At 35.1% G+C, this 22963-nt stretch overlaps 1 protein-coding gene across 1 annotated transcript; it reads left to right on the top strand.

Moving 5' to 3' along the window:
- Positions 1 to 227: 227 nt before the first annotated feature.
- LOC145132676 (squalene synthase 2-like) lies at positions 228 to 6509 on the top strand. The gene is made up of 14 exons (XM_079067563.1): positions 228 to 561; positions 1325 to 1367; positions 1804 to 1893; positions 1993 to 2068; positions 2511 to 2580; positions 2714 to 2860; positions 3306 to 3410; positions 3737 to 3883; positions 4839 to 4914; positions 5167 to 5255; positions 5394 to 5485; positions 6008 to 6053; positions 6150 to 6210; positions 6339 to 6509. The coding sequence occupies exons 1-14, from the start codon at positions 352 to 354 to the stop codon at positions 6350 to 6352; spliced, it is 1266 nt and encodes a 421-aa protein (XP_078923689.1). The 5' UTR covers positions 228 to 351; the 3' UTR covers positions 6353 to 6509.
- Positions 6510 to 22963: the final 16454 nt, after the last annotated feature.

Raw genomic sequence — 22963 nt, 5'->3', positions numbered from 1 at the left:
ACTAGAGGAAAATATGTTGTGGGAATAAGCAATTTTTCTCTATCCAAACACCCCCTAAATATTAATCTGAAATTATATTTCTATAAGTAAAAATACGTTGTTATTTATTGTGATTTCTCTTTATCTAATTTAAATTTAATTATAATTATATGTGAAAATAGAATCACCAATTTGGACAAGCGGTCGATAACACATTAACATGCATTAGCAATAAACGTACCGGCCGGCCTACATTTCCCTTCCCTCCAGCCCCCATAATATCATCCCCTTCCTAATCCTAACAAACTCCAACAATCTCATTATAATCCCATTGATATTTCTTCTTCCGATCTGCACATTCATCTCGTTGAAATGAGTCACGATACAATGGGGACTTTAAAGGCGGTGCTACAGCATCCGGATGATTTTTATCCATTGATGAAGCTCATGATGGCGACGAAGCAGGCGGAGAAACAGATCCCGACGGAGCCTCACTGGGGATTTTGTTATTCAATGCTTCATAAGGTTTCTAGAAGCTTCGGCCTCGTTATTCAACAGCTTGGCTCCGAGCTTCGTGACGCTGTAAGTTATGCGATCTCGCGTTTATCGTTTTGTTTCTTTTTATTATTCTTATTCCATGTGTTGATTTCAATTTTTCGTCAAAATTGTTGGTTGCTAAATGCGAATGTGTGAATGATGAATCCAAAACATACATACATTTAATGTTTCGCTGTATCAGCTGGTTTTCGTTTGACGATCGTTAATGCGAATTGTGAAATTGATCGACAATCCACGTCTATATGACGCATATATTTCAAAATTTCTTAAGAATTTTGATTTTGTGGATTATGAATGGATGAATTAAATACATTCCTGCAACGTCTTGTTGTATCGACTTTCCTTCTACGTTAGAGTATTTAGATTTTCAGGATCGTGAGTGGTTTAGTTAATTTAATCATAAAAATGTTGCAAGCTTTAAGTATGTTTTTAGGTGTTTGAATTTATTATGCCAATCAAACATTTAAGTGAAAACTATTAACATGATGCACCTCACTCCTTGTTTTCTGTCACTCTGATATCTATCAATGAGCAATAAGTGTAAACACAATGGAAAACTTATTCTTATCTTCCATGTTAGCAGCAAGAAAAGAATTTTCTTAATTTTGGTATTGAGATCATAACAAAGAAATATCTGTATGGTGGACACTTTGCTGCATTGAAATTTGTGGAGTCTATGCTAACTTTGTTAATCTGTAGAAGATACAACAATCTCATTATAAGTTCAGCTTTTTGTTAAAATATTGCTGGATTTCCTCATTCTCTTGTCAACATGCTGCTGATGCAGGTGTGCGTTTTCTATCTGCTTCTTCGAGCCCTTGACACTGTTGGTATGCTCTGTTACCTTTATGTGTAGGTTCTATTATTTTACATCACTTGTAGCTTCTTTACTTTTTGTACAAATTAGGTAGCCTACTAACACCTTTGGGCCCCATTTATTATTAGGATATGACATAACAGATGGTCTTCTATGCATTTGACTGAACTAGACTGAGTCAATGAGACAAAAATTGCAATTTTTTGTCCTACTTGGAAAGGTGGGACATGGACTCCTGTCAATCATGTCCTGTGTAACAAACACATTAAGTACAAGGTCTTTGTGATCCACCTATTTAATAAAAAAGACAGTAATCCTTACTTACATGCTGTTTCTCTTTAACTTAATGTACATAAAGGGGACAAAACTTAATCTTGTATGTTATATATATGTGTGTTTCTTGTTGACTAACTGAGAAAGTAATAGAAATGGTTTTTCCTTTTGACCAGAGGATGATACAAAGATAGATACTATGGTGAAGATACCAATTTTGATGGAATTTCATCGCCATATCTATGATCCTGATTGGAATTTCTCATGTGAGTACTGAATGTATTGCCTTCTCTTCTTAAATCTTTGAGATCTTATCCATCATACATGATTTACATGCTGATTCTAGTTGTTTCTTTTTTCTGAAGGTGGTACTAAGGAATACAGGATTCTCATGGACCAATTTCATCATGTTTCAACTGCCTTTTTGGAGCTCAATGGCAGGTTGCTTTTACACATAACTATTGATTGTGGAATCTTAGGTATCTTGTAAAGTTGATGGATTTTAAATCAACATAACCGAAAGCATTAATGATACATTTCTCATCATGTTTTTTGGGTTTATCATTTGGGGTCATGATAGGATTGAATTAGATGAGGATGGCATTCATGTCTTTTTCCACAAATTCCACCTTTTTGGGTGGGGCAAAAAGTTGCAATTTTTGTCACATCAACATCAGTCCAAGTCATTGTACAAACTACAACATGTTTTGTTATGATTGACACAAATGGGATCCTAAATTGCTTAGATTTGAGCAAAATAGATACTTGAAGTAACCTTCTGAAGATTTGTGAGATTAACTAATCTAATTTGTTACTCAAGATATGTACTTATATGTGTTTTTTCACATGTTATTTATTTACAAACTCTTCAACTATTGTGCAGTTATCAGGAGGCAATTGAGGATATTACCATGAAAATGGGTGCAGGAATGGCAAAGTTTATATGCAAAGAGGTACATGTTATGATTGCTTAAAGTGGGACCCATGTCAGTGGGACAAAATTAAACTTTAGTCAACATCTCTCTCTCTCTCTCTCTCTCTCTCTCTTTCTTTGTTGTGAGAAAAGATTATTTTGACTTTTTGCAGGAAGTTGTAAGCATGGCTGACTATGATGAATATTGTCATTATGTTGCTGGACATGTTGGATTAGGATTATCAAAACTATTTTATGCCTCAGGAAAAGAAGCAATGTTTCCTGAATCTACCTCCAATTCAATGGGCTTATTTCTTCAGGTAATCATGGCAATGTACTTTCATTTATTTGTTCATAATATCATCCTATATTACAACATTGTAATTTGAAAAATCCACCCAATCACAAATCAATGTAATTTCATTTATTTGTTTATAAGAGCATCCTATATTAACACAAAGGCCTTTCAAATGGTATTTGCAATGCCTAGTCATTTTTCATCTTACATATTTTGAAAGTTGAATTGCAAATTTGAAATGCCATGTCATTTTTTTGGGTTTCACATATTAATTAAAAAAATTACTTTTTGCTATTTTACTTTTACCATTTAATTACATTGATCTATTTATTATCTTAATGCATATCATATAGAATACACTTATGTATTACAAACATTTAATTTATATTTGTTTAATCAACTTCTATATTTTTAAATAAATTAATAGAACTACATTAATATTTATTATTTCTTGTACCATTTTGCAGAAAACAAACATTGTTAGGGATTTTCTTGAGGACATAAATGAACAACCCAAATCCCGTGTTTATTGGCCTCGCCAGGTCTGGAGTAAATACGCGAGTAAACCAGAGGTATAAATATATACACATAATATTTTTTCGTTTATTTAAAAAAAAAAAATTCTCAATGTCACTAATCTCAAAAACTTTCTTGTACTGAATTTGGCATGTATTGGACTAGAATTCATGTCAATGGAGACAAAAATTGCAATATTTTTTCCCACGTAAAAAGGTGGGATGATGTCTTGTCTTGAAAAAGACGTGAATGCCCCTCCTCATCCTCCTCTTTGAAAATAGCCCTAGAAAGGTTTTTAGGGCTATTTTTAATGTATGTCAAATGCAGTACAACTTGTTTTGTCAAATTCCATTTAATCAGTTTTTGATAATATGTGTGTCAGGACTTGAAACACAAAGAGAATTCAGTGAAGGCCATTCAATGCCTGAATGATATGATTACAAACGCATTAATACATATTGAAGATTGTTTAAAGTATTTATCCGGAATACGTGATCCAGCAATCTTCAAATTTTGTGCTATACCTCAGGTATTCCTTTTGCCTTTTTTTCCCATTCAGGACATGATATGACATGACATGACATGACAGTACTGGCTAGACAGGACATTATTAGCCTAGTCTAGACTAAAAAATCTTTGTAGGCAATTTTTAATGATTGATGAGGAGGACATTTTTGTCTTTTGCAAATTTTGTCCGATTGACATCTTCCGATCCCAGTCCAATGTTGTCAAACACAGTATAAGCTGTTTTCTTTGTGTCCTGTCTCAACCACAATGATTATTAAGAGTAAAAACGTTGCTATTATGAGTAAAAAAGTGTAAGTATGTTTCCATTATGGGAAAAATATAAAGTATATTCTTTATTGGTAAAAAAGGGAAATTGTCAAAAAAGTCCCAATATTTTCGGAAAAGTGTCACTTTAGTCCCCCAAAAAGAATTTGAACATAAAAGTCCCGATTATTTCATTTTGGCTCAAAGTCAAAGTATAAGGGTTTTATGCGGAAAAGTCTCATTATTTTGGGAAATTTTTTGATAAAGTCCTAAATTTTTTTATTTTTTTATTTTTTGAAAAGAAAAGTCTCATTATCTTTTGGAAAATCACTTAATCTTTCATTTCGTGTTAAAATAAAAAAAGGACTTTTTCATTAATTTGGGCAAAATGTTAAATAATCGGGATTTTTCTATTAAAAAAAAACATTTAGGACTTTATCAATTTTTTTCCCAAAATAACGGGACTTTTCTGCATAAAACCCTTATCAATAAAAAGTATAAGTATGTTGTTATTATTGGTAAATAAATTAAGCTACATCGCCCCTATTTGTAGCAAGAGTAAAGTATTTTGCTATTCCCCTGAAATTTACCCTTTGATATTTTTTGTTTATTAAAAATCTATGATGAATTATTAAATTAAACCTCAAGATGCAGAATTGCAGTTTAAGTATTCTTTATGGACATTTAACTGAATTTGAGTGATCTTGTATTAGATTATGGCAATTGGAACTCTGACTCTTTGCTACAATAACATTGGAGTTTTCAGAGGGGTAGTGAAATTGAGACGTGGTAAGATTTATTATTATTATTATTTTTTTTTGAAAAAAATACATTGTATTGTTGCATAAATTGATAAAAAGGTAAAACATATTTCCATAAGTAAGCATTCATGAGGTAACTTGTTGAAACATGGTTACTTATTTTTACATACAAAATTTTACTTTGTTACAAAAATTGGGAATATGTGAAATGTTATTGTATAAATTATAAATCCAGATATAACCAAAATTATACCTTTGGAGTAATTTGTCTTGTTTTTAGGTCTTACTGCAAAAATAATTGATCAGACTAAAACCATGGCAGACGTGTATGGTGCATTTTATGATTTTTCCTCGTCTCTTAGGTCCAAGGTATTATTATTATTATTATTATTATTATTATTATTATTATTATTATTATTATTGTTTTATTGTATTATGAATTTTTTAAAATAACAAAATTTTTTTCTTGAGTTTTAATGGGGGGTTTATGTATTTAACAAATAACAGGTTAACTTGAAAGATCCAAATGCTCATACAACAGTAAGCAGGATAGAAGTTGTCCTAAAAATCTGCAGGGACTCTGGCACCCTCCACAAAAGGTATTTCAAATATATATTTTTTTTAATTTCCTATTCCATGTACAAAAGGAGGTAGAGATCATGAGGGCAAAATGGTCATTTTAATGGATTTAACAAGACCAAAAGTAATTATATGGATACAAAAAGCAAAAAAATGGGTTCATTTATGTCCACATGACACTAGCATATCATTCTTTTAAAATTTTAAATCATTGTTGTTATTATATTTGTAGTTTATATATTTTAAATATATATTTTTTCAATTACAATTTAATTTAGTTATGATTTTTCCTCTCAATGTTGTCCCTTTTGTTTTGATTTTACAAATTATTGGTGTCTGGAACATGAACAAATCAATAAAGAACATTAAGTTAATTAAGGAAGATAATGAAATGGCTAATAACTTTGGTGAAGAACATGAGAGCAAAATGGTCATTTTATGGTTTAACAACATAAGTTATAGGGGCAAAATGGTCAAAAGAGTAAAGTATGTTGCTATTTCTTGCAATTGTTCTGATTCTCCAATTGTTTGGCCTTCATCAGGAAATCTTACATAGCCGACAACGATTCATCCTACGGTCCACCTCTGGTGAGGGATTCAAATTTCCTAAAATGCCCTTATAATCCTAATAATTCAACCACAACCATCTTCTAACAATATCCCATATATGATCTTTATATGCAGATTGCTTTTCTTATCGTTATAATGGCAATTCTTTATGCATATAGTCAACTCAACAAAACCAGTAAGCATATTCATTAACTTTTTTTTTCCTACACTTGACTAAACACACTAGAAAACATCCTGTTCTGTTCTATCCTGTCCTGTTTTGTTTTGTTCTGTTCTGTATAACAAACGATCTTCTTTTTGTAGAAGTTACATCATGAGAGTCAGTCGGTATCAGTGTAATGTCAATTACCATCAACGGATAGCCAACACAGTACGGTAAAACCTTTGTCTAAAAATCTAATTTTTTTTTAAATTTTTTTTTTCGGTTGTTGTTATGTAGCGGTATAGGTAGAGAGTATGCAATAAATTGGGTTTGGGTTCTTCGTAAAGTTGATTGTTATAAATGTTACAACAAATTTGATACAGAATTCTTGATTCATTAGCTTTTGTTATTTAGCATTAATATATGAAATGACATGATTTTATATTGGTTTATGTTAACAAATTATACTTACACACAATAGAAATGTACTTTTATTAATACGTAACAAATAAAGTACTTTACCCTTGTGGTTGGGAAATATAAGTACATTTCTATTATTGGTCTTATAAGAAAATAAAGTGACATTGCTATTTTCATCAAAAATGTAAATCTGCTGCTATTGTGGGTAAAGAAATAAAGTATATTGTCAGTATTGAAGTAAATTGCTACTTCAGATAATGTGTCCAAAGTTGGTGGTTACGAATGTGGTACAAGTTTTATTGGAAATCAAGAATTAGGTAGTTTATTTACTAGAAATCAGTGAAGTAACAAGTGACAAGATATGTATTCGGGATTCATAGGAACAAATACATACAAAGGTGAGGGTTTATGGTGGATATATAGTGGTAAAATGTTATCAAAAGGATTTTAATTCTAAATAATACACAGTTATCAAACAAATGTTTCTTTCTCGAAAAAGAAAAGTCGTTGGTAAATAAAAGTGATTATGGTATCATCCATCGATCTCTTCTTATTGATAATCAACGCCCTATATATAGGGACCAATACAATGCAAAACTACCATATATAGTTGAGATAAATACCAAATATACAATCAAATATTGACAGAAGTATATCTCCTAAAGATACGTACAAACAATAAATATAATCGGCTAATATTCCCCCGCAGTTTGAGCTGGGGAAGGACGAACACTCAAACTGGATCTAAACTGTTGATACAAGTAGCGTGGCAACCCTTTAGTGAAGATATCTGCATATTGCATGGAGGACGGAATGTGTAGAATGCGAACATGACCAAGACGAACCTTTTCACACACAAAATGTATGTCAATCTCTACATGTTTGGTACGTTTGTGTTGGAGTGGGTTCTGTGACAAATAGACTGCAGACACATTGTCACAATAAACAACTGTTGCCTTGCGAAGCGGAACATGAAGCTCAAGTAGGAGATTTCTTAACTAGGTTGTCTCGGAAACAACATTAGCAACACCACGGTATTCAGCCTTTGCACTTGAACGAGAGATAGTTGGTTGATGCTTTGCAGACCAGGATACAAGATTGTTGCCAAGAAAAACGCAATAGCCGGAAGTGGATCGGCGAGGGTTAGGACATCCTCCCCAATCAGCATCAGAATAGGCTGTTAACGTGTGTGACGAAGATGCAACAAGTTGGAGACCGTAGTCTATGGTACCCTTTAGATAGCGTAAAATTTTCTTCATGAAATGAAAGTGTAGCTTACGAGGAGCATACATGAACAGGCAGACTTGTTGAACAACATATGCAATGTCTGGGCGTGTGAACGTCAGATACTGGAGAGCTCCGGCTAGAGTGCGATAGAGAGTACCATCAGCAATTGGTTCACCGTCAGTGGCGCTAAGTTTTGTGGACATATCCACTAGTGTGGCGCACGGCTTGCAGGACGCCATAGAGGCTCTTTGAAGAATATCACGAGTATAAGAGGCTTGTGACAAAAATAGACCATGTTTGTCACGAGTGGCCGTGACACCCAGAAAATGGTGAAGATCACCGAGATCGGTCATAGCAAATTCCTGCGACAAAGAAGTGATAATCTGGCGGAGAACACTGGGGTCTGATGCACTCAATGTTATATCATCGACATATAGTGTCAGATTTATACTTGAGAGGGTAGACCCATACATAGTGAGTAAAATTATCAATGAGGACCATATAGTATTTGTAACCGGTTTTGCTTAAGACTGAAAGATCACAATGAATTATATCAAATGGTGCATAAGTCATAGATTTTGAATCATAAAAAGGCAACCGCGTATGTTTAGATAATTGGCAAGCATTGCATAAAGAAGAAGTTGTAGGTTTATTACAAGTAATTGAAAATTTAGAACGAAGTAAATCTAAAACAGAAACGCCTGGATGGCCCAAGCGAGCATGCCAACGATCGTGAGAAGTGGCAATAAGAGCGGATGCACTAGTTGGTGTTGTAAAAGGATAAAGATCATCCATGCTATCATGACGAGAACGAAGAGCTCCAGTCTTGAGGTCCTTTATAGAAAAACCAGATGGGTCAAATTCAACAGAAGCTTGATTATCTATAGTAAATTTGCAAACAGATAAAAGATTTTTAATAATGGAAGGAGTGAAAAGGATATTTCTTTAATGCATAGGAATGAGATGGGGTAGTGTATGAGGTATGACCAGACCCATGAATTGGAAGACTAGAACCATTTCCAACAAAAATAGAGGTTACAGGATAAGTAATCATGGGACTAGAAATTGTACCCGGGTCGGAAGTAAGATGTGTCGAGGCGCCCGAGTCCATATACCAAGTCGGGTCATTAGTGTTGAGGTGAACTTGCTGCATTGTTTGGGCTAAGTCTAATGGATTGTAGTCTGAGTAGCCAGCAAATTGAGGACTGGAGATACCAATTTGGTGTCACAACTAGCATTTTAGGGCTAGAAAATTTTGTCCATGTGTAATTAACTTCTAGCATATCTTGTAACCCTAATGTTGATACAATGAAAGTTATTCATTCAAAAACAACAATTCGAATCAAAACTCACTCGTGAAGACCTAAACCTAAATCAATACACTACACTCACTCAACTTTGGGCTTGTAACCCTACCTGTCCGGTTCAAACTCTTGTTGGACCAAGATTCTCTTATTGGGCCTAATGGCCGGTAAATCCTCAATTTGGTTCTTTTGGGCCAAGAATCCACATTTGGGCCCTAATTGGGCCGAAATTCATTAAACATTAATGTTTGGGTCATAAAACTCTTCATGGGCCTTATTGGGCCGAAAACCAATTTCTTTACCCTTTTTGGACCGTAAACTCATATGTGGGCCCACATGGATCGAAAATCCCTAATGGGACAATACAATATCAATTACACATGAATTTAAGCCCAATACTCTCTTCTTTCATCCCCTCTCCATTCTCGGTTTAAAAAAAAATGGTGATTATCCTAATACTTGACACCTCCTTATTGCATGGAGGATATCATTGCATTTAACTGTGACAACCCGAAATTTCAATCTTGTACAAACCATTCAATCCAATCAAAGTTAGACTTATTCCTGCTAACTTTTGGCATTGTTTAGAGTCTGTTTGAGCATTCTGAACTTAGTACATCAAAGGAATAAGTGAATGGAAGTGCCAACTCAAGTTGTAACCTATCAAGCAAGCCATAAACCTTCAAAAGAGGAGTTTACGACCAAGGACCATGAGTTTACGGCCGTAAACTCATGGTGGCCGTAAACTCCATGATATATATATATATATATATATATATATATATATATATATATATATATATATATATATATATATATATATATATATATATATGGCCCTTAGTCATTTTTCCTCATTTTCACCATTCCAAGCCCAAGAATTCGGAATTCTCTCCCAATGATCTTGAGACTTTTGCTCCCAATCTTCAAAAATGTAAGTAAATCCTTCCATCTATGTGTTAACACATCTCTTCTTCTTGATTCACTCTTGAATTCATCCACAAATCTCATCTTTTGAGTCTAGATCTTCAAGATCCTCAAGAACACCAAGAACACTTAAGTGTTTTGGGCCGAAAACACCCCCATTTGCCTTCAAAACGTAAGTACACTACCCTTAGCTTGTTATATACTTGAATCAGTTGTTAAACACCTTGCTAACATCAAGAAATCATGAACAAAAGGGTGTTTACGGCCAAGGCAATCTTCCTTGGCCATAAACCCTAATTAGTGGTGCAATGTTGCCACAACTCCTTCCTAAGCCTTGGAACTAAGTCTAGAACACCTCAAGGAAGAACATAGGACCTTAAACACAAAATGGTACAAGATACCATGAGTTTACGGTCGTAAACTCATTGGGCCGTAAACCCATGGGTCGTAAACACTTTGGGCCGTGAACCCTTGGGCCGTAAACTCCAATGTGAGGCCCTACAACCCTTAGATACAACCCTTTGTACTTCTAGCACTTAAATCAAAGTGTTTTCCATGTCCTAGGGTGTCTCTACTTGCTTAATTAGTTGTTTAATCACTAATTAGATACATATATGTGTCATTATATGTTAAATAGGATCCGTGTGTGCTCAAGTCTTCACTTGACACTTAGCATCCTATCCAGCACTTCCATCCAAACCACTCACTGCATGTGAGTTCATACCCCGTAATCAACCTTTGAAATGATTTTAAATGCTTTTATGGGGGGAATACAAGTTGAAACATTCTAGTTATTATATTAATCACATGTGATTAATAATTAGAACAAACAGAAAGATTTTCTATTACTTTCAAATTGTTATCAAACTTATGGATTTCAAATACTTCAAACATTTTATTAAACTCTTTTAAATGCTAACTCCTTTATTAAACTCTTTTTAAACTTATATTATTGTCAAACTCATGTCTATACAGATATATTTATATAAGTAAGATTTGAAGGACTTAGGACTGATAGCTCACTTTATTTTCCGTTCCTTGTTTGGTTGTGGACTTAGAGTATCCTGTTATTTGTCCGAGTGTCGTTGAAATCCTAGTTATATATCATATATATGTGTTTAGATATAAAAGCTTTTACTTCAGTTCAATACCTTTGGGTAGCAAAGGCAGACAAGCAACATTACTAGTAAACTATAATAGGTATAGTTTAAGAGATTACTATTCGCTATGATTAGTACAAATAATCATACAAGAGTCAGTTCATTCATGAGTCAATACAAACCTACTATTATGAGAAATAATACATACTATACACTATACCAGAGAACATACTATACACTATACAAGAAAATATACTATACACTAGTACAGAGAGAACATTACTACGCTAGGACTAACTATACAAATACTGATACACGATAATTTAAATGTGAAATACTACTTCATGATACAATAATACATTGACGTATCACTTTGTAACCAGAGTCTCCTGGAGGGAGAGAGGGCATCGTGTGTATAGATCTATACGGGACAGACACTCCCACACCCCGACTGCTAGCTACAGTCCCAGCCGGTAAGGCCAATGGGTGACAAAATGTCACCTCACTATTTTATGACGCCAGAAGGTCGTCAAGTATTCAGCCGTCGATCAGTATGGTTACAAACTAATTCACATTTGAACCTTTAATCAACAATTAAAGGCAACAGGACTCATTAAGGAGTATGGTACATTTAATACGACCTTGAGTCTTCATTAGATCAATTAATAGTCAGTAGTGTCACTGTTGAGGTAGAACATACTATTTTCCTAGTAGAGAATAGGAATGATTGAGAGAAAACATACTTTTGCACAGTAACAAAGTACTACTATATTTTTCTCACTATTACAAGTACATATACAAACATTACAATTTTTATACAAGAACAAACATGTAAAACAGTCGGGCCTCGGGTAGAAGGCTACAATATTTATAAGCAGGAAATATAGGATTTTCTGGGAAAACTTTACAAATTTTTCAGGGTTTTAATACAAACATATTGTGACTTTTAACTACTAAATGACACTAAATACTTATGAACTCACCAACATTTTATGTTGATACTCTCTTTCAAAATAACTTGTATTCTCAGGGAACTAGTAAGACAGGTACACCCATGCAGCTTTTGAAGGATGGAGTGGATCCAAGACTCGTCTTATTTTGATTATACATTTTTGGTGTCATTTAAACTTACAAAAGAACACACATGTATTTAACTATTATATTAATGCAATGGATGTTGTTGCTTGTTTCTACTATTGTGCGTTGTTATGATACTGTACATGACGTCCTCCACCCCAGAACGTTTCTGCCGTTCCGGTTTTGGGGTGTGACATTAACCCCCCATACATCTAGAAATCTCATACTTCAAGGCAAGATATTTCCTCTCTTCACTCCTTAAACTCTCGGCCGAGACCTCTAACCCTCTCCACTCTCCATTCAAACTTCAAACACACTAAAAATTCTCTCTAAACTCTCAAGAACTCTCTCACTTTTTCCTCCAACAAATCGTGAGTTAGTGTGTGTATTTAAACAATCCACTTGAAGCTTTTCATTCATTTGGTAAGTCTTTAACTAAACTCAAGTTGATTTATTCCATTTTGTGCTAGATTATTCCTCATGAACACTATGTTTTCGTGATCATGCTCTAAGAACCTCCTAGAATTCGAAAACTCGCCTCAAAGAAGCATCCAAGGCCGAAAACACCCTCATTCTCTTTCATTCCTTCATCAAAACCGATCCATCACCCAAGGTGAGCTTCATACCCCATTGTTTTCGGGTTTTACTATGTTTTGGGGGAGGATACAATATGGTTTTGTGTTAGATCTAAGTATTTATGCATGCTTGTGTGTATTTTCATGATATGTTATGTAAATGTGTTAGGAATCTATGTTTAACACTCATGAACTCGATATATATTCCAAGTCTTGAAGATATTAGGAAAACAGGTTACTTTATGTAACTCATTATGATGTTGAAAGGATAAAACATGTTAAAGGATACTTGAAAGGGGCCAAAAGAGTCATTTTTGGATAAAAATGTATTTTTATGACATTCACGGTTTTGTAGGGGTCAAAAGTGTTATTTTTGACAAAATGGGCTTCTTTTGGGCCTTCTCGATTTTAATGGGCTAAAATGGTCATTTTTCATAAAAATAGGCCATATTTAGAAATTCACGGTTTCATGGGCCTAAAATGTAATTTTTGGCCTTTATGGACTTAAAATGTCATTTTTATCAAAAATGGGCCGAAAATGTCATTTTTATCAAAAATGGGCCGAAATGTCATCTTTATCAAAAGTGGGCCGAAAATGTCATTTATATAAAAAATGGGCCGAAAATGTCATTTTTTTATCATAAATGGGCCGAAAATGTCGTTTATATCAAAAATGGGCCGAAAATGTCATTTATATCAAAAATGGGCCGAAAATGACATTTTTATCAAAAATGGGCCGAAAATGTCATCTTTATCAAAAGTGGGCCGAAAATGTCATTGTTATCAAAAATTGGTTGAAAATGTCATTTTTAACAAAATGGGCCTCAAATACCCATTTACGGGCATATTGGGCCTTGTACATTCATTTCATGTTTATTGGGCCTTAAATACCCATTTACATGCTTATTGGGCCTTGTATATTCATTTCATGTTATTGGGCCTTAAATACCCGATTACATGCTTATTGGGCCTTGTATATTCATTTCATGTTAATTGGGCCTTAAATACTCATTTACATGCTTATTGGACCTTGTACATTCATTACATGTTTATTGGGCCTCACATACTCATTTACAGGCAGGCTTATTGGGTCTTTTACATTCATTTCATGTTTATTGGGCCTTAAATACCCATTTACATGCTTATTGGGCCTTGTATATTCATTTCATGTTCATTGGTATTTTATTGGACCTTGTATATTCATTACATGTTTATTGGGTCTCACATACTCATTTACAGGCTTATTGGGCCTTGTACATTCATTTCATGTTTATTGGGCCTTAAATACCCATTTACATGCTTATTGGGCATTGTATATTCATTTAATGTTTATTGGGCCTTAAATACCCATTTACATGTTTATTGGGCCTGTTATACTCATTTGATGTTTATTAGGCCTCACAACACATTCTATGTTAATCGGACTGATAACAATAAATACTTGACATTTTGATAAAAACAAATGGTATTTTTATTCACCAATGTTTTGAAATCAAATACATACTCGGAGCATTATTTAAAACGAATGATAATGTGAAACACTGTTCGCGTAAGTTTAGTTAAGGCTCTTGTGAGACACACCTTCACCCGTACCTACCTAGTGTACAACCGTAACTCCTGTAGTTATAACCAGAGTCTCCTGGAAGGAGAGCGAGAGTTTGTGTATAGATCTACATGGGGTTGACACCCCACACCTGAGCTGTTCGCTACAGCTAGACTAGGCCAGTCTAGGGTGACAGATATCTTACCTTAAACAAGCGATGCTTGAAGAACGTCATGACAAGCATAACAGTCACATCAAGCATGGTTATAACGACTCACATAGAGATTAACAACACTGTGAATTTACGGAATACATATACTCTACCGATGTTACGAAACCATACAAATACTATTTTTCGGTCTTAGGGTTTTAAGACCACAACACTTTCACAAGCAGAAAATATCGGCTTTCCTAGGAAATACATTATACACTACTATATACTTACTACAGAAAATATCGGATTTTCTGGAACTCTCATTTTATACACTGCCAAAAACAGGAACACACATGCTAAATACAAGATTTGAAACAAAACTCTCAAACCATTTTTACAGAAAATATCGGATTTTCTGGTGTTCACAAAACAATACAAAATTTTTCATACAAACATGCTTATGAACTCACAAACATTATATATGTTGACGTTTCCAAAATAACTTGTATTCTCAGGGACACGTTAAGCAGGTCAATCGTCAAGATCAATATGGACTTTTGCTGTACTTTTGCTTTTATCATATAATTAACATTTTGGCATGTAATTTGTGATACAATACTTTGATGTAAGCAATGATGGTTGTTATATTTATGTATGATGATGATGTTGTCTTTGATTCATTTATATACACTGTGATGATATTACAAGATGAAGTCACCCGCCCCCAGACGTTTCTGCCGTTCTGGTTCGGGGGGTGTGACATTTGGCCAGAGGGTTGCACCATAGGCGGTCCATGGGGAGCTTGTTGTGCCATTGGTTCAAAAACTGGGCTGGACCCAAAGGTATGATTAGCCCAGTGATTTGTAGACTTGTTTGGACTGTGAGACGGATAAGGTGATGGTGGTGGATTCCATGATGGCGAGGTGTTCCAGTTCTGTTGATTCCAATTATTTCCTTGATTCCATTGACTTCCTTGATTCCAATGTTGTTGACCTTGACCTCCACGTCCTCTAAAGCTTCTACCACGGCCTCGACTATTTGAACCACGACCTCGACTGCTTGCACCTCTGCCCAAGTGGTTGTGGTAGGAAGGAGTTTGAACATGTTGACCCGTTGTTGGGTATTGTGATGCTCGATCAATCGTAGAAGATGCAGCAAAGACTGTTTGTGTTTGATTCTGCCTAGCAATTTGTCTGTGTTGTTCCAGTTGTAACATGCTACGAGTCGTTTCCCATGATGGAGAGCTTTGATTGATATATGCCCCGACGACATCAAATTCTGGTGGCAATCCGCGAACCATCTGCAAGACGAGTCTTGGTTCAGTGACAGGATTGTCAACATCACCTAGCTGGTCCACTAAATCTTTCAATTTCTGACAATAAGCTTCCATTGATGAAGATGAGGCCAGAGTAAGGTTAGAAAATTCCTGTTCGAGGGCTGCAGCACGTGACCCTTTGTTATTGAGAAAGTTTTTTTTGAGTTTGTTCCATACAGCTTGGGCGGTGGTATCGCTTTCTAGGATTCGAACCATGAGTTCATCAGATAGCGTACTGTAGATCCATTGCAAGACGAGTGAATTGATCTCTACCCATTGGTCATAACTAGGATCGTTTTTCTGTGGTGCTGGGGTGTCGTCAATGTGATCAAGAACCATGTAGGCTTTGGCATGAAGACGGAACAGTTTCGTCCATGAGGAGTAGGTAACCTTAGTTCCATCTAGGGTTCGAATCTTGGTTTGAATATTTGTCACAATATATGTTGGGTATAAGGACGTGGCCTTCACTTCGCTTGAACTAGCATCGTCTTTGCCCATGATGACTGGATATTAATAAACAGAGAAGGGGCTGAGACAAAGCCGTAGCTATTGGAGGTTCTAGGATCTGTCGATTTGGGTTTCTAAGGCTCTGATACCATAAAAGTGATTATGGTATCATCCATCGATCTCTTCTTATTGATAATCAACGCCCTATATATAGGGACCAATACAATGCAAAACCGCCACATATAGTGGAGATAAATACCATATATACAATCAAATATTGACAGAAGTATATCTCCTAAAGATACGTATAAACTATAAATATAATCGGCTAATAGTAAATACATAAATTGGTTTAGATTCTTTGAAAATATGTTTTGCAAATGCTATTTGTATTTACTTTGATTTCTAAATTCTAAATATATAAATGAAATAGAAATAAAAAACAAATTCTATTTTTTATACGCCTTAAAATCAAACAAAATACAAAAGGCTAAAAATCATCAAAATTTTAATGGCATGACCAAGGATTCTTAAGACGATTGTTTTGACCAAAGACATTATTATCCGAATTTTTGACATATGTATCAAGCTAGTAGTAGGATTGGCTCGGCATGGGAACTCGACAAACACCACGTTGGGTTCATGCATAGTTTTTGTGCTCTTCTTGACATTTGCTTGCCGTTTCATCACCTCGAAAAAGCATGGGTAAGGGAGAAGTTGGGTTGGAGCTCGGCACCCACGCCACGCCACCTGTTACGGCATCGTTTACACCTACAAAAAATAATAAAGGAGACCGATTTATTGCACTAAAGGGTAGCACAAGAATGTAGGGTTGAATCCATATGGACACAACATAAAAGTCAATGATTTTTGCGCCAGGTACAATACTAATCCAAACAGAAATTAATAAGGGGGATTTTGAGTATTAAAAATAAAACTAAATACAAAACTGTAGAAATTAAAGTGCATAAAAAACTTTAAAAAATCAATAATAAAAAGCGTTTCAGTTATGTTGCGACTCTCCTAATTATGCAATTAATTTAGATCTGGTTATTTAAAATGCATAAAACATAAAAATAACAACGAAATACCTCGCCTTCAAGCTGATCCAGAATTTGAACAACCTTTTGGTGGTAGGCACGTTCTGATTCAATCATTCATAAAAAAAATACAAGTGTCAGGTAATAAATAAGACATGATGAGAAGTTGAATTATTAATAGTAATAATAATACCATGGAAATTAATCTCTGAAGTGTCATTTTTTGTTGTTGACCTTCAACAGCAGCCATTGCTGATGCAACTTCTCTTCCCAAAATTGCCATGTTGGATTTGAGATCTTGTAATTTTGATTCTGTTGCTTCAAGTTTCATAAGGATGTCTGGATTCCATGTTCCTTCTCTTACTCTTGCTTGTCTTTTAGAAACTTCTGCAGCCTACAAATTAAGATAATGTCATTACTTTTTTAGAGTAAATTACACGAATGGTCCCTATGGTTGGGGGTAATTTGCATGTTTGGTCTCTAACTTATTTTTTTTAACTCGAAAGGTCCCTACTGTTTGTTTTTGTTACGTGCTTGGTCCCTAATGTTTGTTTTTGTTACGCGCTTGGTCCATGTCTTACCTAAAAAGACTATTATTTAGACGATAGCAATGGTATGTAAGACTATAGTTGTACATTACAAGTTAGTATCAGAGCATGGTTTAAGGGATTTAGACATACATTTGTGTATGTTTAAACTCAAACTAAGGCTCAAGGTATGAAATTTTTCTTTAAAATGGGTCAAGTTTTAAAAGCTCAAAAATTTTAAAAAGAAAGTTTTCAAAGGAAACAGTTAGGCTCAGGAACGTGGACTTGGTCCCATTGCATGTTCTGGTTTGATGGTTTCTTTAGGATTAGGATCATTGTTCTATGACCTAACTTAAGTTTAAAGAAAGAAATATGTGATGCTCGAGAAGGAAAGTGATTCTCAATATACCCATATTTCTTTTGTATGTTATTCATGCAGTTGATAGATATGCATGCTAGAATGTAGGCTAAGGATCTGCTTAGGATTCGCATGTTAAATTGCTTGCTTAGGAAAGATACCTTGTTTTTCCTAGTGTATTGATTGTTATGTGCTACCTGAAGTCTATGTTAATATTGATAGGTTTCTAAGTGAATGTTTTAGGGTTGTACACGAATAGAATCAAATAGTCTTAGAATTATTGATCTTGCCTTATTGTATGTTCCTTTTTTGGTTGTTGCCTTAGGGTAGGATCAATTATTCGAATGTTTATCTCATTATTGACTACGTACGAATGTGCATTCATAAGGTGACTCAGCAATATTGGCGGAAACTTCATTCGACATGGTAGGGGAGCGAAATTCTAATGAGATTCTAGGAAGATCGGTAGTATATATGGGTGTAGGAATATACATGTGTGATAGGACGCTTAGTAATGGCATTAAATCCTAGAGAGCCTAGGAATATTAGTAGTATGTGTGTGTAAGCATATACTTGTGTGATCAAATGTAAAGTAGTGGTTGTAAGGGGCAACTTAGAAACTTAAGGGAAATTCTTGGGACAAGTATGAATATGTATGGAAGGTAGTATGGGCTCGTACTATAGGAAACATAGGATACATACTTAGATCAGGAAGGGTCACAGGGTTTAATCGGGAAAAATAGTGTGGGGATAACACTATATATATGTTGTAACCTTTCTGTTTGTGTTTACATAATGGTGGCTACTAGAAGTGGATGGGAAAGGTTCTGGAGCAGGTCCGAGTGAGCCGCATTTGCCTGATGTGATTGTTGATGTAATATGGGTTAACACCCCCACCTGCGGTTGCTAGCTACAACCTCGACGAATCAATCGAAGCGGGTGATAATTATCTTCTATCTTTATCCACGACGTCAAATGAAGTGTTGTAAGGGGTTATTGTTGTACTAGGTGTCTAAGCCCATAACTATATTTGGTATGTACTTGTCCCGATAGTAGCATGGTCCTTTTGGGTTTCCTTCACCAAAGCAACTTGACTAGATGATTAGTGGAGAGAGAGGATAATATGGTTTATTAATATATTAGAAGAATAATATATTAAAGGAAAAAATCATATTAGTTAATTAATATGTTGGTCTAGAATTAATTTGGTGATCAAAAGATATTAATTGAACTTAGGGGACTAGATTGCAATTATTGGATAATTGGTTATTGGGCTGTGAAACCCTAAGGAGCAAGTGGTGGACGAAAATTAGATGGAAGCCCATCAGATTGTCGTCCATGGCCTTATTCCAGAAGGTTCCTTGGACTGCTTAAGGTCTAAGCTATCTAATTGGGGTTTTGACTGAAACCCTAGCAGCACAAGTATAAATAGACCCCTAGGGCTACAGAAATCGGCACTTGAAACCCTAAGAAGTCTAGGAGCCGATTTTGTGCCTGTCATCCCCTCTCTTCAAGATTCTCCTCCTGCCTTGGTGTTTGTAAGCCATTAGAGGTGTGACAATTGTGACACTAAGCTCCAAAAGATTGTAGATTCTAGCATTCAAGAAAGGTAATCATCTAGATCTAATCTATTAGTGTAATTTCAAAATATATATGCTAGATCTAGGGTTCTTAAGTCTTGGATGAATTGCATGTACAATAGAGAAACCTAGATCCAACTTTAGGGTTTTGCATATGCACATAGGATGTTGTTTTGTGTAAAACTCATCAGTGGTATCAGAGACTAGATTGGTTTCAATTGTATTTGATGTTTGCTTGTTCTTCCAATACTTGAAAAATCGATTTTTTGTCCTCTGCCTGACCAACTCGGCGAGTCCAGTCAGTGACTCGGCAAGTCCAGGGGTCAGACAGAGGGAAAATCGAGATTTTTGTTGTTTTTGCTGTGGGATAATTACCAAATACGTTTTTGACTAATAAAATCTGATTTTTATTATTATTATGTGATTATCCTTACCAAAATAAAAGATAATTACCGATTGATTAAATAATTATTGCCTTATGTGATAATCTTTGATTAATTGATTTATTTGATGAATTATTGTGACAACCCGAAATTTTTTTCCTTGTAAAGCCAGTACAATCAACCTTAAGTCAGACTCGCTCATGTTATCTTTTAGTATTGTTTAGAGTCTGTTTTGAGTGTTCTAAGCCTAGAACATTCAAGGAATGAGTGTTAGGAAGTACCTGCTAAAGTCATTGTGCAACATTCAAGCCTAAGCTCCACCAAAAAGGAGTTCACGGCCAAGGCACATGAGTTTACGGCCGTAAACTCAAGGCTGCCCGTAAACTCCCCCCATAAGACTCCTTCCCTTCACTTTTCTTTCATTCTTACACTTCCACCTCAAGAACACTTCCATTCTCTCTCAAGTATCATCGAGTTCTTCACTTTGATCTTCAAAAACGTAAGTGTTCTTCCATCTTTGAGTTGTTATTCTACTTAATCTAGTACACCCCTTTGATTTCATCCATGGAAATCATCTCTTTTGGTTAGATCTTCAAGATCATCAACTTTCACCAAGAACACACACTTGTTCTTGGTGGCCGAAAACTCCTCAAAGGCCCTCAAAAGAGTGAGTATTCCATCTATCATCTAGTTGGGCATGTTAATCATTAGATCATAGTCTTGAATCATCCATCTAGCCATAAATACCAAGAGTTTACGGCCATGGAATCTCCCTTGGCCGTAAACCCTTGTTTGGTCATGTAATGAGCCCTAAACACTTCTAGCCTCTTGCTATCCATTAGAACACATGAACCATTGAGAACCCTTTCCTTTAGGACTCAAAATGACACCATTTGGAGAGTTTACGGTCATACACTTTTGGTGTGGCCGTAAACACCTCAACACCTCCCAATAAGTTAGTTTTGCTCATCCTCTTGTAGAGCAATGGTCCCACAAGTTTCCCTAGCATTCAAACACCCTCTTATGCACCTTTTACCAGGAGTTTACTGCCATAAACTCCATGGTCGTAAACACCAAATGGTGGCCTTAAGCATCCCTTAGATGAATCACATGTGATTCTAACACTTAGTTCAAGTGTTTCCTAGTCCCTAAGGGTGTTTCCTTGCATTTTAGTTGCTTATAAACACTATATTCATGCAAATACATGACATATATGTCATTTAGGACTCGTTTGCGTTTCGGGACTTCATTCGTGGAACTTCTCATCCTTACGCGCATATTCGTTTGAATCACCCACATAAGGTGAGTTCATACCCCTATAATGAATCTTTTAACTGTTTTAAATGCTTTTAAGGGGGAGGGAATACAAGTTGAACACAATGATAATTGTGTAAATGTTTGTTATAAACATCTTTCAAAAGATTGCTTATGTCATTTATAAGTGATCAAAACATTTCAAAAACTCTTTTCAAGTTATGTTACTTTATAGTTTAACAAAACTCCGTTTTTAAAGTACAAACATAACTTAGTAGAAAAATGAGTCTTTTCAATAACAGTTCAAGTAAAATACTAGTAAACTATAAGGGGTATAGTTTAGAGTTTCAGTTCATACTAGATGCTAGAACATACTATAAAGAGAAACAGGGAGGTAGATACAATACACGATAACATGGAGATCATACTATAAAGAGAAACAGGGAGGTAGATACAATACATCAGAGAGACATACTATACACTATACAAAGAGAACATACTAAGATACTATAACAGAACGAACATACTAAGATGCTATAGCATAAGAACACTACAGGATCAAATTATACCAATGAATCACTAACTCATTGTTCTAAACAAAAGGTGATAGTAAAATTGGGTATACATGATCATATAACTTTAATGTGAATTTACACGGCCTAGCAATTTGGTTGCGGAAGTCGCGTTTGGTCCCCAGAATCTCTTGCAGGGAGAGCGTATAGTATGGGTACTATCCATCACATTATGACCTTAATAAAATAAACATGTTTTAAGGTAATTAGTACTGCATGTTGTCAATTCAAAAGACAACTGTGTACTTATATTTTCCCATTGCTTTCATTTTGTGACAGTTCCACTTGAAAGTTAATGCAAACTATTTTCGAGTCAAGATAGTTATAAACTAGGGAAAACTTTCATTTTACAAACGACAAACAGAACAGTCGAGTCTAGTACATTCAGTAGAAAGGGGGCCTATAATGCTAACTTTATGATTCCTTAGTATATGCATTCAGGGATATATATTAATCGGGTCCGACAGGTAGTAGGATGTGTGCTTTCCGCTTCATTTCCTGTTCCTTGTTTGGTTGTGGGCTTAGAGCAGATTCACCCAGCCTACTATCTATCTGATCTTAGCTATATATATGTTCCGTATACACCAAGTAATCATAAGGGGTACCAGGTATGGGCCAGGTCATAGGACACTAATTCAATGCACCGTTTTCTAGTATAAAACATACTTTTCAAATAGAACATTTGGTAGTCAAAACTAGAAACATACCAGTAAAGGTTTAATCCATTTTATTAAACCAGTATAACTTAAAGGACCTTAGGTGATTAATTCCATATTACCTCAGTTTATACATCATGGTTATATATAATTAATATCCGATGGGTAGTTGGATGTGTGCTTTCCGCCTCATTCCCTGTTCCTTGTTTGGTTGTGGGCTTAGGGCAGATTCACACAATTAACTAATTGTTCGATATTAGATTATATATAGCTAGTATAAACTAAGTGATTATAGAAGGAACCACTGTGGTTACCATTTTTATTAAA

This window comes from Lactuca virosa, chromosome 8 (genome assembly GCF_052849685.1).
Source record: "Lactuca virosa cultivar CGN04683 chromosome 8, Lactuca_virosa_CGN04683_v6, whole genome shotgun sequence".
NCBI lineage: Eukaryota > Viridiplantae > Streptophyta > Magnoliopsida > Asterales > Asteraceae > Lactuca > Lactuca virosa.
Note: the sequence above shows the minus strand (reverse complement) of the source record. Positions and strands in the feature narration are given on the sequence as shown.

What these genes read in the sequence shown, in the direction of transcription:
- LOC145132676 (XM_079067563.1), top strand. Translation starts at nt 352, where the DNA reads ATGAGTCACGATACAATGGGGACTTTAAAGGCGGTGCTACAGCATCCG. An exon ending in GCTCCGAGCTTCGTGACGCT is followed by an intron (nt 562 to 1,324) that starts GTAAGTTATGCG and finishes CTGCTGATGCAG; the next exon opens with GTGTGCGTTTTCTATCTGCT. An exon ending in TCTGGCACCCTCCACAAAAG is followed by an intron (nt 5,486 to 6,007) that starts GTATTTCAAATA and finishes GGCCTTCATCAG; the next exon opens with GAAATCTTACATAGCCGACA.